The 16,039-nt window shown below is 36.2% G+C and overlaps 1 protein-coding gene across 1 annotated transcript in view; it reads right to left on the bottom strand.

The window, feature by feature from the left end:
* Nucleotides 1-14,866, bottom strand: part of CNTN6 (contactin 6) — a 128,546-nt gene extending 113,680 nt beyond the window's left edge. The window contains exon 1 of the mRNA XM_013958275.2: nt 14,812-14,866. Within this exon, the coding sequence (XP_013813729.2) occupies nt 14,812-14,866 (55 nt within the window). The remainder of the gene's footprint in view (nt 1-14,811) is intronic.
* Nucleotides 14,867-16,039: the final 1,173 nt, after the last annotated feature.

Here is a 16,039-nt window from a genome sequence, read left to right as displayed (position 1 = left end):
TGGGCAATCTACATTCAGAATAGCCTGATGGGTGCTTAGCACAGGGACCATAATGAAATGCAGTGAAAACATTTCAAATGTATTACCTTTCTGTAATTTTTCTCTAATCCAAAAATCACAAAAATGCTGTAATTCAGCAGAAATCTTACATACTTGGAATGCATATTTTTCCTAACTACTGTAAGAACTGATAACAGACTGCTAAATTACTGCTTAATAAACCACTAAATGAGTGCCGTCTGAGATAACGGGGCATTAAATGACAACTATTCAGGGAAAAGTAGAACTGCAAGAGGACTCTCTGCATCGAGGGAAATTGGATTAGTCATCTCATCTATGCCAGTGGTGAAATTCAAACTGAAGCAGATTTTTAAAAAAGAAAAGCTCCATTCTGTAATGTGTCAAAGGAAGAAGCATACTCAATGTGAGGGCTACTTCTCATCATGAGAAACTTGGGGGGGGGGGTGAATGGGATCGTATTAGAATTATGGAGATAATGTGAGCAATAAAATGTACTCATCTACAAACACAAAAAACCAAAAACATTAAATAACATAAAAATGATATTATCAAAAACCATTGAAAGAGCTAGAGCTGATGGTAAATTTCAAGATGCAAAGCCAATGCACAAACGCTGGGTTGCACTTGAATTCAGGCTCTTGATCCACTGATTTCAATGGGGTTTTGGCATTTAAATACCTGTCATTCCTATGACGGTTGGGGCCTTGATCAATATCAGTAGAAAGGCAACACAAAGGTCTGTGAAGTGTTCCTTTGTTTCAGTCCATATATCATAGGCTGGTGTCATCCATCTACAGGAAAGTTTGTCCCAAAAGACTGAGAACATATTGCTTGACTTGTAGTAGTTGGAAAATTGTATCATCTTGACTGATACTTAATATGTCTACTGTATAGTATCACCACCAGAGTTATGACAAACTGTCTGAAGGACATATTTCTGTGGAATGACATAATCAATGATAGATACTTCTCTAATTTAGCTAAGTTTAGAGTGCACAGTTTTAAAGAAAATAAACCAAAGCATTACATCTGTCTACCTTCCTCAGTATTTGCATCCAACTGAATTTACAACACATCTTGTTGTAATATATTTATTTTCTCCATGTTTGTATTTTCACATGTGTCTGTTGTCTCTAAAACTGCATGGACATTTTACTAAAATGTCAGTACATTATAAAATATCATTGCTTTATTATTTAGGGCTACAGTAAACATCCCACTTAGGGCTGATGAAAAATTGAGAGAAGAATTTTTTTTTCTTATAAATTAGTTAAATAATATCCACAGTGCGGCATTTTGCATATATCTCAAAACCTCTCTCCTGTATAATGCATCAACTGTAGTAAGAGTGTTTAGGCACCACAGTCTAGGGGTTAAAGGAAACAAAATTTAAATGAGCTGTTTGAGATGGAAAAAGTAGATAAACTTTGGTCTCAGTGTTCCTTCACTGTAAATATCTACATACAGTGAAATGATCAATTGGTTGTGCATTCACTTGTTATTCCTGCTAAGGATTATGGACCAAATGCTTGGCTGGTAGAAATCAATTTACCCTATGGGACAACTGACCTTCCACTGTACTAAGAGTTATATACACTATATAGTTTGAAACTTGGGCATTTAACTTGGGAAGGAATTAAACTTCAAATCTTCAGAATTTTCAGTCTGCTGCTCTCTGTCCTGAAGGTATTTAAAAGCTTTAGTCATGTGGGTTATTTATACGAAAGCTCACCAAGCACCTAAAGTTGTACTTCTGTACCTCTCTAGAAATTATCAATTTTGACAGCAGTGACCCAGCTCAGCACTCTAATTCGTGCTTAGACCTCTTGGGATTTGTCCAGTAGACATTTCTTCCTCTGCCTGCCTAGAGAAGCTATGCCAGTCTCAAAACATGAACACAAGACTAGCTCCAGGTGAGACATGGAACTTACCCTTCATGAGTAATTGGAAGTAGCTCAGTGGTTGGAGTGCTGCTTTGTCATACGGAAAATGAGAGCTCCATTCTCCCCTAAATATTCTACCCTTCTGAGAAGCTGATGTCTGAAAGTTTCTGAAAAAATTCATTTTGCCAGAGAACAGGGAAGAGATGACAAGTATGTCTTTTCAACACTCATGCTGTTGAGTAGGTGGGGAAGATCTGGATTTCATCCTCTGCTTTTTACATACTTTGGCCAATGACTCTTTACTGCTTTTTCATTGAGGAAGCTCTTGGAAAAGGTAAATATTACTGCAAAACAAACTTAGAGATTTTGTGAGGATAAATCCTTCAATATTTGGGAATTTAGACATTATGTCATAGTAGATCTTGAAAATATATATGAAAACAAAAATGAACTTGGAATCCAGATAAACTTCATGTGGATTCAGATTTTATGGTAAATTATTTTGGACTTTTATAAAAGGAAGCATCCAAGAGAAATGATAAAAAGCTGGTTTGTTGTTTGCCTTTTGTACTTTGAAATGTTTTTGAATAATAAGGAAGTATTCCTCATCCCTAGATCTCACAGTACAATTTAAATGTTACATAATTATTCTTAGATTGTCTGAAGACAAGATAGTGTTGTGACTGGTCAGTAGGCCTTGGCGACATTGGGAATAAAATCTATTCCAATATGCAATCAGATTGATGCGATATTAAGGAGACATACCTTTATTTGAATGCAAATTCGTAGAATAGATAGGTACCACCATTTTAATTGCAACATCACATACAATTTGCTATACTGTCAACTTATCTTCAGGAAAGGGTTAATTAGTGGGGAAAAAGTACACTAATTGGAAGATGACAAGTCATAGATGATAAGGTCATTTGTCAGGTAAACATGGATTTTAATACCTAGCATATATCTAGAAAATGTAGCATGAATGATTACATATTCTCTGGCCTGAAGCAAACTATTTTTGCTTTGCAAAACCACAAATGTTTACAAGAAAGACACAGATAAAACTCCTCTTTTATTTCTAGTACTTACTGTGTAAAGCAGAATAAATCTAATTAGCAATAGTAGTTGGAGGTGTAGTGTTACGCTGTGATTTAGGGTGCATTATATCATCAGTGATTTCAGTAGGTTTACACTAACATGAATGAAATAAGAATCTGATCAATGCAGAACAAGAGAAGACTTCATCAGAGATTAACCCTTGCAGTTTTGTTTTTATGTTGTCCCTATTGGTATACATTTTTTATAAGGTGTACAAAAATAATTAATCATTGAAAACTGTTGGTATAAGTGTATGAAGTGTGACATTATTAGAGGATGAAGAAATTGTGTTCCATAGATCATTCTTGTGTTGATGAGAAGCCCATTGAACCGCATGAGTCAAAGTTTGCGTAGATTTTCCTCCTAAACTACAAAGCTATTTTCCAGGGTGAGTCAGGGCAAATTCTGTTAGATGCAGAATATGCTGCGGTTTGGAAGGAATGTCAGCTTGGATGTCTGTTGGGGCAATCAAGCAATATAAACAAAAATCTGTCCAAGATCATATAGCAATTCAACAAAGGGGAAGCCGATTCCAATGGACAGTGTTTGTTTTCTGATTTTATAACATGCTCCCATTTTCCTAGGTGATTTTCCCAAACGGTAATAAGCTTTGCATCTGTTTTTAAGGAAACCCAATTGCAAACAATATACCCATACACATGAGAGCAATGCATAAAAAATAACCTGCCAACCAACAAAGCTTTCTGATGATGCACAAGTGCCTTAGCATCTGCCTATCTCAGAGGGCCTTTCTCCATAAGATGTGCTGCTGCTGCTAAAGCTGGGAAAGGAAAGGGAAGAGAACATCTCCCACAAATGTATTCACATGATTTCGATAAAAGAAAGGTAAAGTTGCTACAGAATATAATTTCTGAGCAATCCATTGCTTTTGAATGCTCTTTTCTCTTTCCTCCTGGATAGTTTGAGGAGGTCTGTGCCTCTTGATCAGCACTCTCTTTGAGCAGGCATTGGCATGAAGACAAAGGTGCTTAGGGTGGGATTTCCGGTAGATGAGATAGGACTTCAGTTTAGACTGTTTGTAACATGTTTACATCCTATCACTAAAAGGAAATCAGGCTTATTTTAGACTTATGCATCAGTAAGTCCCTCTGTGAGTTTACTGTAACTTTTCACTAATGAAATAAGAATAACCTTTGTGTATGTTCTGTTTGGGAGCAAAAATGAATAATATCCTCAGAAAGGCAAGTAATGCAGTGATGTTTCCTATTCAGAGAAAATATTATCCCAAGAACACTGTCTGAGTAGTTCTGGGATGCTAATATGACAGACAAGGGTATTGTGAGGGAAAGACAACAGTTTAGAGATGTGGTGACTTTCCTTGCTGATATGTAGAATAGTATCTTCTGGATTACTTCAATAATCTTTCACTTTTCCTTCAAAACCCTCTTTCTTCTTATGTGCACGGTTTGGAACCATAAAGTACAATTACTCTGTTTCTGAGAACTTCCAGGTCTGAAATGAAAGGTGCATTTGCCATTGTATAAACATCTTTTCCATTAGAACCTTTCATTCCTACTGATGGTAGCTCACACCACGGCAATGCTCACAGGGGTTTTGATTAAAAGACCTGACTTATGTAAGAAGAAATGAGTAACTTTCAGGTAATTGTAGCAAGTTGAAAAGCAGGAGCTGTTTGGAGCTAAACAATATCACATATAGTGATTTAATTAGCAGCAAAAGTGATTTAGCAAAGTAATATTCTGATACCAATCCAATTGCTACAAATTTTTAAGAACAATGGCACAGAATAACCAAGATCCACTAATGAGATGCAGTATCTGTCAGAAGAAAACGTATTGCCCATGTAATAATGAGACTGTAATTAGAGCAGAACAATAAAGCATATATTAATGTTGAACAAAGGACAAAATACCATGATATTATGCTATATAGGAGAAAAAAAAATCCTATTACCAAAATTCCAAAAGTGTTTAAAAAGCAAGCATATAAAAGTAAAGGCATAGAGATTAGGATTAAAGTCTGTAGATCTATCTCCTGCTGCAGAGCTGATAGAGGGACTCTTAGACAGTTTCCTCTTTAAGCTGCCCTACTAGAACAATGGTTTGTCATCTTCAGTTGGATTTTAAACAGATCTAGGGAAGCAGAGAGACCTAGGTAAGTGTAAACTGCAGGTCTTCTGTTGGTCTGAAGTCTACTCCTCATTCAGAAGCTGCCCTGTTATTTGCTTCCCTTTTACCTTCTGTGGTAGAAGTCATAGAGAAAGCCTTATCTCTATCTAAATGCTAATTGTAATAACAATGCTACTGACTGTAGTAATAATTAACATAAATTCTGAAATGTTAGGTGTTTGGGGTTTTTATCCAGTTCCTGAAATCATGTAATTCCATGAGAATTAAATGTTGCTTTTCATTTTGATTTTTTTTTAAGTCTGTCACTAATGTTTAATGGAGGATATATAGAAAAGAGGAGTTCTGGAGAATGAAAAATTAGAAGGCAAATAAAAAGAATCTGTTTGCATTATTATTTGAAGGCCTAGGAATATAATCCAGTCTCATGAAAAATGTTCATTTGGCCTGCAATTTTACAGTGTTTGGAGCTGATAGCACCAAAACTAGGAAAACTAGAGGATCCTGATATAATAAGACCATTGAGAGGACTGTTTTACAGATGGTACAGATGTAATAGCTACAGTCAAAAATGGCTCATTTCTATCTCACATATTTCCATTCATTCAGCCCCTACCCAAGGCTTCGTTGGACTAATCAATCCATATTCTTCTCAAATTACAGATTGGTATGTGTTTCAGAGTTGGCTTCCCATGCACACAACAGCAAGCAATTTTAGTAGTAATCACAAGAGTTTCTCTTCCAGATAGTCATGAAAAAAATGCCCTGCATCCCTAAGAGGTCAATGTTGGTACTGTAGGCATGATAACCACTGCCTATATATATAATATATATATAAATCTTTTTCCCCTAACAAGAAGTTGGAGGAGAAAACAAAACAGATTTTTGAAAACCAGTTACAATGAATGTGGTAGCAAGCATTCTTCAGGAATGTCAAGTAGGTGTGAACACTGTGAATTCCAAGAAGTTTTCAGTGTTAATTTCTACTCTACAAGAAACACACACACATAAATAGCAATCAATAGTCATTAAATGAAAAAGAAGTAGCAAATCGATAACTAGAGGCATTTTATTTTCAAGTTTCTGCAAACAATGGAATGGATGATCAGTCTGTGATTATATGTAAGTAGTACATATAATTCTTATTCTTTATAATTCTAAAGAATTCTAAAGAATTCTTTATAATTCTCAAAAGTGAGTGGGCAAGGTCTTCACTGGTGTCAGTGTATGTTGCTCTGCTGGATGGTAATATTAAATCACATGAAAATTTGACTCCTGGGTTTCCATTACTTAAGCAAAATAGATTTAATCATTTTTTGCATTTCTAAACAGTTTTTTTCTGAACACAGATTAAATGCCTCTCATTCTTAGTACCATTCACAACATTTCTCCACTAGTGGAAAGTTACAGACTACAACTGAGTTTCTCTTCATTTCGTGTAGTACAGGTCCATCATTCTGACCATACTGAAGTTTATGGTTTAAATTGCTAGTGCTTTAATTCAGGCATGGTGGTGAAGATACAAAGAGAAAGGATTTGATTATTAAACTCCAAGGATACCCCTTTTGTAACTGTCTGATTACCTTAACAGTATGCTGGACCAAGATGCAACATTCTGGACTTTGAAATGGGGGATCTCAAAATCCAGATTAGGGTTTGCAATTTATCATTTATATCTTAACATACAAGATGTATAACATTTGTCTATAACATTTGTAAATGAAGTACCCTACTCTAATAGGGAAAAGGAAAAGGAAAACTTATTTGAAACTGCTGAGAAAATGAGATGGTAGCTTCAGATGACATGCAAAACAATTTCTTAAAAGTTAGGCTTGTTATAGAAGTGAAAGATCAAACACAGGCAATGGCTCTGGACTTATTTCTGATTGTCTTTAGGCATGAGCAAAATCAAAAAAGACTGTAGGTCAAGAGAAAAGTCCTGTGCAATGTGGGAGGCTATACCAGATGTACAATTTCACCTTATTCTGTGCTTATATGAAAATGGTTAGGAATTTTCAGACAACTTTTTTTGTTGGAAAATACTTATTCAGGCAAACTGAAACTTCTCACAGGATTCAGTTTGAATATGAAAGATTGCTCAGGTCCAGGATAGAAATTTCATGTAATTTTACTTAATGCTGATGGCAACAGGCACAACAGCTTTACCTTTGAAATAGGACATAAGATTTATATTAAGCGTAAGAATTACATTTGCCTTGAAGACAGTGGTGTACCTAACTTCAGTAACTTAGGTTACTTATATTATTGTGCCATCTTAATTTTAATCTTTTATAGTTAAATTTTCTACTGCTGGCAATAGAAAATCCTCAAAATATTTTAAGTGCTTAATCACCTACTAATTTCAACTTCTTGGCAGTGATAATAAAGTGCAGTTGAATTTTCTTTGAACCTGTTGCATACAAAAAATGAAGAAAACTAAATTATTTCTAAAGTACCAGAATGTTATTTTCTAAAGTTGATAAGCCTTTCTTACAAAGAGATGAAATGATTTGATATAAAACAGAAAGAAACCATGTAAAATTCACAATATAGAAAAAACTTATTTCATCTAATGTAAAGTAACTAATTTAAGAGATTAGGAAGTAATAATTATTTAAACTACTTTATAAATGGGTTAGGCCTTTCAGGCTATAGAAAAGACTTATACAGTAGACTCATATAGAAAATGTAAAACTCCAATAATGACTTCCATGAATTCTAGCATGCTTCACTTAACTTTAAGAACTGTAAGTAATATCTTTCTGACAGTTAAATCAATACAACCTAAAATTTGAAAGTGTATTGACCCTTGAAGAAGCATCTGACTCTTAACCTCTTTTTCACCATATGTTTGTGCACTTGAGGGAATTCAAAAAAGACAAGACAGTTTTCTTGGAAATGAAGTATAAGGAAGACTGTTCTATAATGCTGATCATACCAACGCTGTATAATATTAAGTGATTTGTCATTCCTTGTATTTAGCAGGTCAGTTTGATGTGATATTGGTATACTTGGGAAACATCTCAGTCATATACTTCATTGCTCCCCTCAAAATAAAAACTGCTTGGGAAATGGGCTTCTGATTGTTTTGTGTCTTAAAGCAAAGCTGAAAAAAATCTTTACAATCTCAAAATATAATAGGTGTGGTTTTCTGAAATGCTCAGCATTGCCCTAATTATTCCCTTTTCATAGCCAGTGAGAAGACTGCCATTGCAATCTGTGGAAGCATAAAAGTAACAATGATGAGTCTTTCTCAACATCACACCAGCTAACTGCTACTAATGTACATTGTCACTTTTTTATTGAAATCATTATTATTGCTGTATTGTCACTTCTTTCCACGTGTGCTTCATTATCATAGTAGCTGAAACCACAGCCTCTTGTGAATAGATCCTTTCTGAAATTGAGTAAGGAAGGAAATAGTTATCTTAACTCCATGGTGCTTTGTAACATCATCCAGTTCATGTGGTCAGCGGGTGGAGTAAGAAATTGTACACAGGCTTCCTGAGTACCTCTTTGTCACAAGAGGGTTCTTCCTTTGTATTGCATTACAATAAAGAGAAATATTCACATTTGTCGCATACTGGCTTATCTTGCCTGCCTTTTGCCCTTAGGATAGTAACACGTTGTGGTTCTAATAAAAGACAGGAAATGGAAATAGTAAAATTGTCCATTCTTGTTCCTGAAATTAAAGATGGTGGGACCAATTCTGTGTAAGCCCTTCTAGAAGTAAACAAGAGCAGACCAGTTCACTATGTATGGCTGGACCATTCTCCAGTTTAAGGTAATAATTGGGATGATACTTCCCAAATGTGAGGTCTGCAAAACTGGGTGATGGATTAGAAAAATAGCTTATTTTCCCTTCCTATATGTCTTTTTTTCCCTCCATCTTGCAGATATTCTCATGACCTTTCTGATAATAATATTTTTTCTGCTAGCTCAAAAAGTGTTTGGTCTTGGCATTGTACCTGAGTGCATATGCAGCAGTTCCTGGAACTAAGTTTTAGCTAGAGCATTGCTGGCCCACATCAGACCCAGAAACAACTGGGACGACTGCATCTAAGGGGAAAGGCAAATGTGATACCAGAGGAAGATGAGAGTGAAAGTCTCCTACAGCCTACAGTAGCCTGTGCCATGGATTGCAGTACTGGAGGAGCAGCTTGTACCATTAGGAAAGGACCTCCCTGAGCTATCATCTTCCTTCAGTATCTGCAGTCAAAACAATACCCTCTAGTGCATCCTAATCTCTTTGGTATGAAGGAGAGTGAAGCTGTGGTGTAATTAGTAAAATCTTAATGAAGTCTTTCTAAAAACAGAGAGTGGGTAAAGCCTATTAACATCAACCAAAGTGACTAAATAATTTCATAGCCCATCCGTCCCCAGATACAGTCACATTCCTTCTTCCTGCATCTTGCAAATAGCCAGAAAACTTAGCTGTCCTGGAAATGACAGGGATATTGACTATCCACCTTTCTGGGGCTCTTCACCACCCTTTTGCCTTCCAGATCGCTGCATGTTCAGAGGCATTAGGTATTCTCCTTAGCTTTGTTTTATCAAAGTATATTCGTTGTTCACTGGTGTCAGAAAATGGGCTGAATCACACAGCACATTCCCATAAAATCGAAATAAAGGTTTTTCTTTAGATATCACTTTTCACTCTCCTGAGAAGGTCATTGCGTGACCAGTCATCGTCTCTTGCCAGATGTTTGGAAATCATTTATAGAAATAGAGCTTTCAGGGTTTCCCAAAGTCATGAGAAACTCCATCTTGTCTGAGAAAGGTTTAGTTATTATTATTCTCTGACTTCGGTGGGTCTCCAAATGCAGCTGTATGTTCAGAGACACCTTAACATTTCCAGGCTGGACTAGTTCATCTCCGCAGTTTGCTGTTAGAAATAGCAAAGATGTCACTTGTCTTAAAATATATGGTCTGCTGTTCCATTCCTAAAGGTGCTGTTATGCTAACAATATATCTGCAAGAGACTGCAGGCAGATTGTGGGATGTGAGGTATTCAATATTCATCATGCTGTGACCCAAAGGAGTATCAGGACACTTTACATCAGGAAATTTCTTTCTCTAATTTAGCACTTTCAAAATGATGGGCCAAAGTACAGCCTGGGAGGCTGCTGTTGCATCTTCGATTGAATTTGGTTCAGTAAACCAAAAGACATTGTAAAAATATAGTTACAGTCTCATTTCCAAGATGAAGGTTCAGACAAGCTAGTTTGGATTTTAATATTTATATTTTCTGTAGCTAATTTTAAGCACCTGGTAGTTTTTACTGACGCTTTTTTTCTTCCTCATCTTTAACACTGAAAAAACCATTTGCTGCTGTGATAGGTTGAGACCATCAGTAGAGCAAAGGACAGTTGCAAAGCTAATCCCAATACTGAAGACTGCATATATGTTTTTGAAGGACAGAAGTTATGGGGAGTCAGATAACAGAAGAGTCATGATGGCCTTTGGGAATGAGAAGGACATGGAGAAAATCAGGATAAGTGGTCCAAGAGGAAGACAGAAGCTTCAAAAATAATTAGAAAACAGCTCTCCTCCTCTTTCCAAATGGTAAAGAGTTTTGAGTAAGTGAAAGGTTGAAGCAGGGAAGCTTAGTGGCTGGATTCAGTAGTTGGCTACATCGATTACAGTGAAATTGGTCCCAAAATGAGACTGTACATGTATTGCTGTTTAGGGACTCTTGTTTATTCCCCCAGTATCATACTTTTAGATCAGCCTTTGGAAAAATCAAGCAATGCTTGTTTCTCTTCTCTGCCAAGATCTGCAACCTGTATTTATATAACACTACATTCCTAAAGGGCATAATAGGAGAAGGTGGGAAAATTGCTTTTGCAACTTATTGTGATCAAATTCCCATTATTATTTGCATTACAGCATTGGATAGAACCTATAACTGGATCTGAGACCTCTTTTTTTTCCCCATGTTCATAAGAAGGCAACATTCTGAAGAGTTTGCAAGCAAATCAGGCAAAACAGAAAGAAATAAGAAGCAGAATTATCCTTACTGACAAATGAGGGAACTGAGGGACAAGAGAGATGAATGACTTGCCTACAGTTACATAGGCAATCTGTAGCAGAACCAGGTGTGGCATCCATTTCCAAGTCACAGTCTGATGTGTCACGCGTAAGACAGCTCCTCTCTCATTTTGATATTGCTGGCAACTAGCCTTGCACAATAGTTCTAGGGTGCAGAGGAAGAGCTAGAAGTGGCTATAAGAGGAAGACTTGGGACACAGTTTTGTTTTGAAGAAATAATTCTTTTCTTTCTTGAATTCTCTGGCCACTTTTTCTGTTTGAATCAGCTTCTCAAAATTCTGTCTGAATCTCTAATCCAGAACCTGAGAGTTCTTTCTTAACATATTAATATCAAGCAGTGTTTAAATTTCAACAACAGTGTAAAGAGATGGCTGTCATGTGTCTTTATAGCAAATACACAGAATTTAAAATAATGATCTCTGAGTTTATCTTCATCACCCTTCTTGCCTCTGGTGCTCTGTGTAGATCAGATTATCTCATTTGAATAGCAGTGGGTTATGAAAAAAAGTCTAATCTGTTCCCTCACTGTGTCACTGTGCATGCATACATTATTTTATTTTATTTTATCCCTTAAGGCAGTTGAAAAAAAACACCCAACAACCCAGAAGTCACATAAATATGTGAGTCACATAAAAAAGCTCTGTTGGAAAATAAGAATTGGAGGGAATATTGCTCTTTCCATGTTCTTCCCACAGATTCTAGGAATATAGAGAATATTTTTATTTTTGAGTAATTCAATGGCCATTTTCTTGGCAATAATATCTGGCTCTGCTTTACAGCACATTTAATCCTTAGATTTAAAATTCATATATAGATCACTATCAATTTCATTCTATAGGTCTCACAGAGGCAGAAACAAGGAAGAAAGGACTGACTAATGTCATCTAACAAACTGAACTGTCTTCCAGGTCCCAGCCCAGGGCCCACAAGACTGCTCTGCACAACATCGTGCCTAGTTCCTCATTTTCTCACTCAGTTCCATTACGTCTAGATAGATGTGAAACATTCATATAGTATATCAAAGAAGTTTTGCCCATGACTTAAGTTTGACTGTTACCATCAGGCATATTTTAGAGTGTCATGTGGTGAAAATCAGCACAACTCCACTGAAATCAATGGAGATAAGTTAATTTATACCTGAGTATAAATTATCAGAGTGAACTAAGTAGGAGCTTTTGCTATTACTTTTAATGACGGCGGGATCAGGACAGATGTGCTCTTTTGATTTACTCTTGGTGCTTGAGAATATGAAACGTTTAAATTTTTATCTATTGTTCAGTCCCCACAAGACTGAACATGTAGAAGTGAGCTCCTAATATCTTTTAACTCTGTTGGCCCAGGATACTGGTCTCATTAAAAGATGATTCTGTAACAAAAAAGATGAAAATGACAAGAAGTCTGAAAAATGAAAGCTTTGTGAAAGTAAATGAAAGAAAAAGCTATATTTGGGATCCCGAAAAATAGGTGTAAAAATATTTTGTCCATGACCAAACAGTACTGCTTTTCCAAAGATTCATATTTCAGGACTGCTATCTATTTCAGAACTGCTAAAAGCAATCAAGAAATTATAGGGGTCTCCTATACTCTTAAAAATCTGTACAAGTACTTAGACTAACAAAGAAGGCAATGATTCATGAGAAGTACTGGGAAAGTACCCAAGCATTTCCCTCTTAATTTGACCAAGGACCAAAGCTGAGCATTTGGCATTGAACTTTCAGCACATTTTAGTGGGAGAGGAAGAATGTCTGCCATGTATCCGGTATTTATATACCACTTTATATCCAGTATTTGCATGAGGGAGGAGGCTGGTGACAGCAATGTGGCTGTGCCAGGCTGGCTGACAATTAGAGGAAAGACTGGGTTCCTAAACAGGTTGCAGTTATGTTAAATTCAGCATACCTGGGCCTCAGTGAGTGACTGTTTACTTGAAATATCTACAAGTCTTTTAATATGAAATCCTTAACATGTTGGCTGTTTGTTACTGAAAGAGGCACTTAGTATTGATTTAATGGAAAGTCAAATCTTGAGATTTACATTTTTAGCTGGAATCTATTAGACAAAATATTATCTGGTTTAATTTAAATTGTATTTTAAAATACTATTGTAGTCTGCACCCTGCTTCTATAGTTTCTTCATTTCAAACAGCTGCTGACTCATGCACTACATAATTAATTTAAGTATCATTTAAGGTTACTTTAATCCATTTTCTTTGTAAGTACATGAGTAACATACCAGCTATTTAGAGTTCAATACATTAATTATAGACAAAAGTCAGTTGTCATGGTTTCCGTCATAGACAGTGTGAAGGGTCAGTTCATCCCAAATCCATTATAACCTTAGACAGTTCAGTTATTATTTTGTGTCTGGTCTCAGATGAGTCTGTAATGAGTCACATGAATTAATCCCATTTATATGATTTTGTGAAGCAGGATTGTCAAATTATATGTTTTGAATTAAAAAAAAGTTTCAAAGAATGAACTCTGAATACCAAACTCTAACTGTAACAACGCCCAGCCAGACAGAAACGCACATTTTACCTTGCAGTGTGCTAGCAACCTGTTGATGGTTTAATTAAGCACCAGGGATATTCAAGAAAGAGACAGGGGATAAAGCAGTCCTGCATCCGGCAACTATGTTTCCTACTCTGAATAAAGTCTGAGGACAGAAAGGATGCCCAGGACCTTGATCAGTGACAGCCTGGGTTGTGTATGGGTCTATCACCATGCCAACTGGATACAAAGAAGGAGGAAACATTTGTATTTGCTTTGGTCATTAAGCAAGATTTCCTTTCGTTATTGGCACCTATGTTTTGATAACTCTTATCATTCTTACCTATTTTGAACTTCATAAATGAATGAATGCTTTTATTTGTCCTTAAGTGAAATGTGATTTAAAGATATTTTACTAATATGGATGCATTCTAAGGCTGTGATAATCCTTCAGGCGTGGAAACGAAACCATCCTTGCAGCCATCCTCCCATACACTGCACTGAGGGGTTATTTTTTTACTGAGCTTCACTATACTGCTTGAGAGTTAGTAATGCCATGGCTAAGAAATGTCTTTCATGTGCATGTTGTTAACCGAGTAAGTTCCCTGCCCTGCAGCATCTTCATGGGAAAAGTGCCTAAATCCTATAGGTTCTGGTCAGAAGTCATGGAGATAACAGGTCTGATCTTCAAAAATCCATTGTGGATTCTGCAGTAACTTTATTGGGACCTGAACCTTATCTATACAGTCCAAACAAAAAAGTCTAAGGGATTCTGCAAGTTGATCAGGTAATAGACCTTAAAGATCAGAAATGACACTGCAGGTTATTTCATGTTGACTGCATGACTGGACAATCCTCCGAAACTTAAAGGGTACTTACAAATTTCCATTTTGGGGGGGGGTTGAATGCTGCAGTTTAGAATATCTCTTAAAAGCTATTTCCTGGAGTACAGCTTTCTTGTGATCTTGAAACATGTTTTTCTGGTTCAAAGGCAGCAGCTTGTGTTGCTGAAAATTAAAGGATGTCCTAATGAAAAGCTCCTTAGTCACTTGCTCATGCGAATAAGTACTATTAGTTTTGGTAATTGCGTCTCCTTTCTAAAAGAATTATGATACTGATACAGATTTATCAATCACAAACACTAATAGTGGAACATTTTACCTGTGCTGCAGCTCATGAATGGCAGCAGAATTATTAGTTTCCATAGCAACACCATCTCCACTTTCCAAGGTCAAAAATTCCTCCCATCCAATCAGTGGAAAGTAAAGTGTGTCTTCCTGCGACTACCTTGATATTCTGTGAAAACAGTAAGAGATATTGGGTAATTAAAGTATAGATTCAAAACAAATATCCCAATTTTCCCTGTGTAAAGTCGTGTTCTACTGCACCATTGATGAGTTAGACACTAAAGATGCAATAAATGGTCTAGACAGGGTCATTTCAACATAAAGATAATTACAAAATGACAGAAAGCTAGAAATGTCAATGTACGGAATATGCAATATTTGAGACCCATTCATCCTCTGTGTGTGGCATAGAGATTGCTGCCCGGGAGTGAGTTTCTCCAAGTAAGAAAGCAAAATCTCTGAACCACTGACTGAACATTGCTGGATTAGGAGAATTGGTGTGGCCAAAAATGTACTACTCTTGCCTCCTAAATGTTAGTCACAATTTAGGATGTTTCTTTTCTTACACAGATTTGGCTTCTGATCCCAGAAGGGATCATTTGGTGAACGTAAGTAACAGAAGCTGTTACTGATGCAGAATGAGATCTCTCACAGTTATGGAGAAGGCAATATAATGTCATACATGCACTATGTAAAAAACAAAAACAAAAATCTTTTTTGTGTTAAGGTTTATTCATAAGAAATGAAACATGCCCCTGTAAGGGTTTGCATAACAATTTGCTCTAATTTCCTTTGACATTTCAGCCAACATATGATGAATTATATCAGGAAAAAAATATCTGTTTGGCCTTTACTCCCACAGGGCGAACTAGTAATTTACTGTTGGGAATCAGTTCATAAAACAGCTGAAACCAGAAATCACTTAATAAAATGGGTTTACAGAATCATAAAATCATTCTAAACCTTCTAAGTACTGAAAATTTTCCACTGAGAAATTATGCTTATGATCCACATTTATGGATCCATATTCTCTTCTCACTTGCCTCATTTTTCATACCAGTGTGAAAAAATATCGTACAGCCCTAAAACTTATTACTGGTATAAGAGAGAGAAGCTTTTTGCACAGTGAAGAAATTCAGTTGTTTCAGAAATCATTCTGCTTCTGTAAGGGATTCAGCTCTGTTCATAGGTTTTTATAAACTTGGTCTAAAATTTGTACGTGGTCTTGGGGGAGATACATATCAAGCTGGTGCACCTTTGCC

The sequence above is a fragment of the Apteryx mantelli genome, chromosome 12 (assembly GCF_036417845.1).
Source record: "Apteryx mantelli isolate bAptMan1 chromosome 12, bAptMan1.hap1, whole genome shotgun sequence".
Lineage (NCBI taxonomy): Eukaryota > Metazoa > Chordata > Aves > Apterygiformes > Apterygidae > Apteryx > Apteryx mantelli.
Note: the sequence above shows the minus strand (reverse complement) of the source record. Positions and strands in the feature narration are given on the sequence as shown.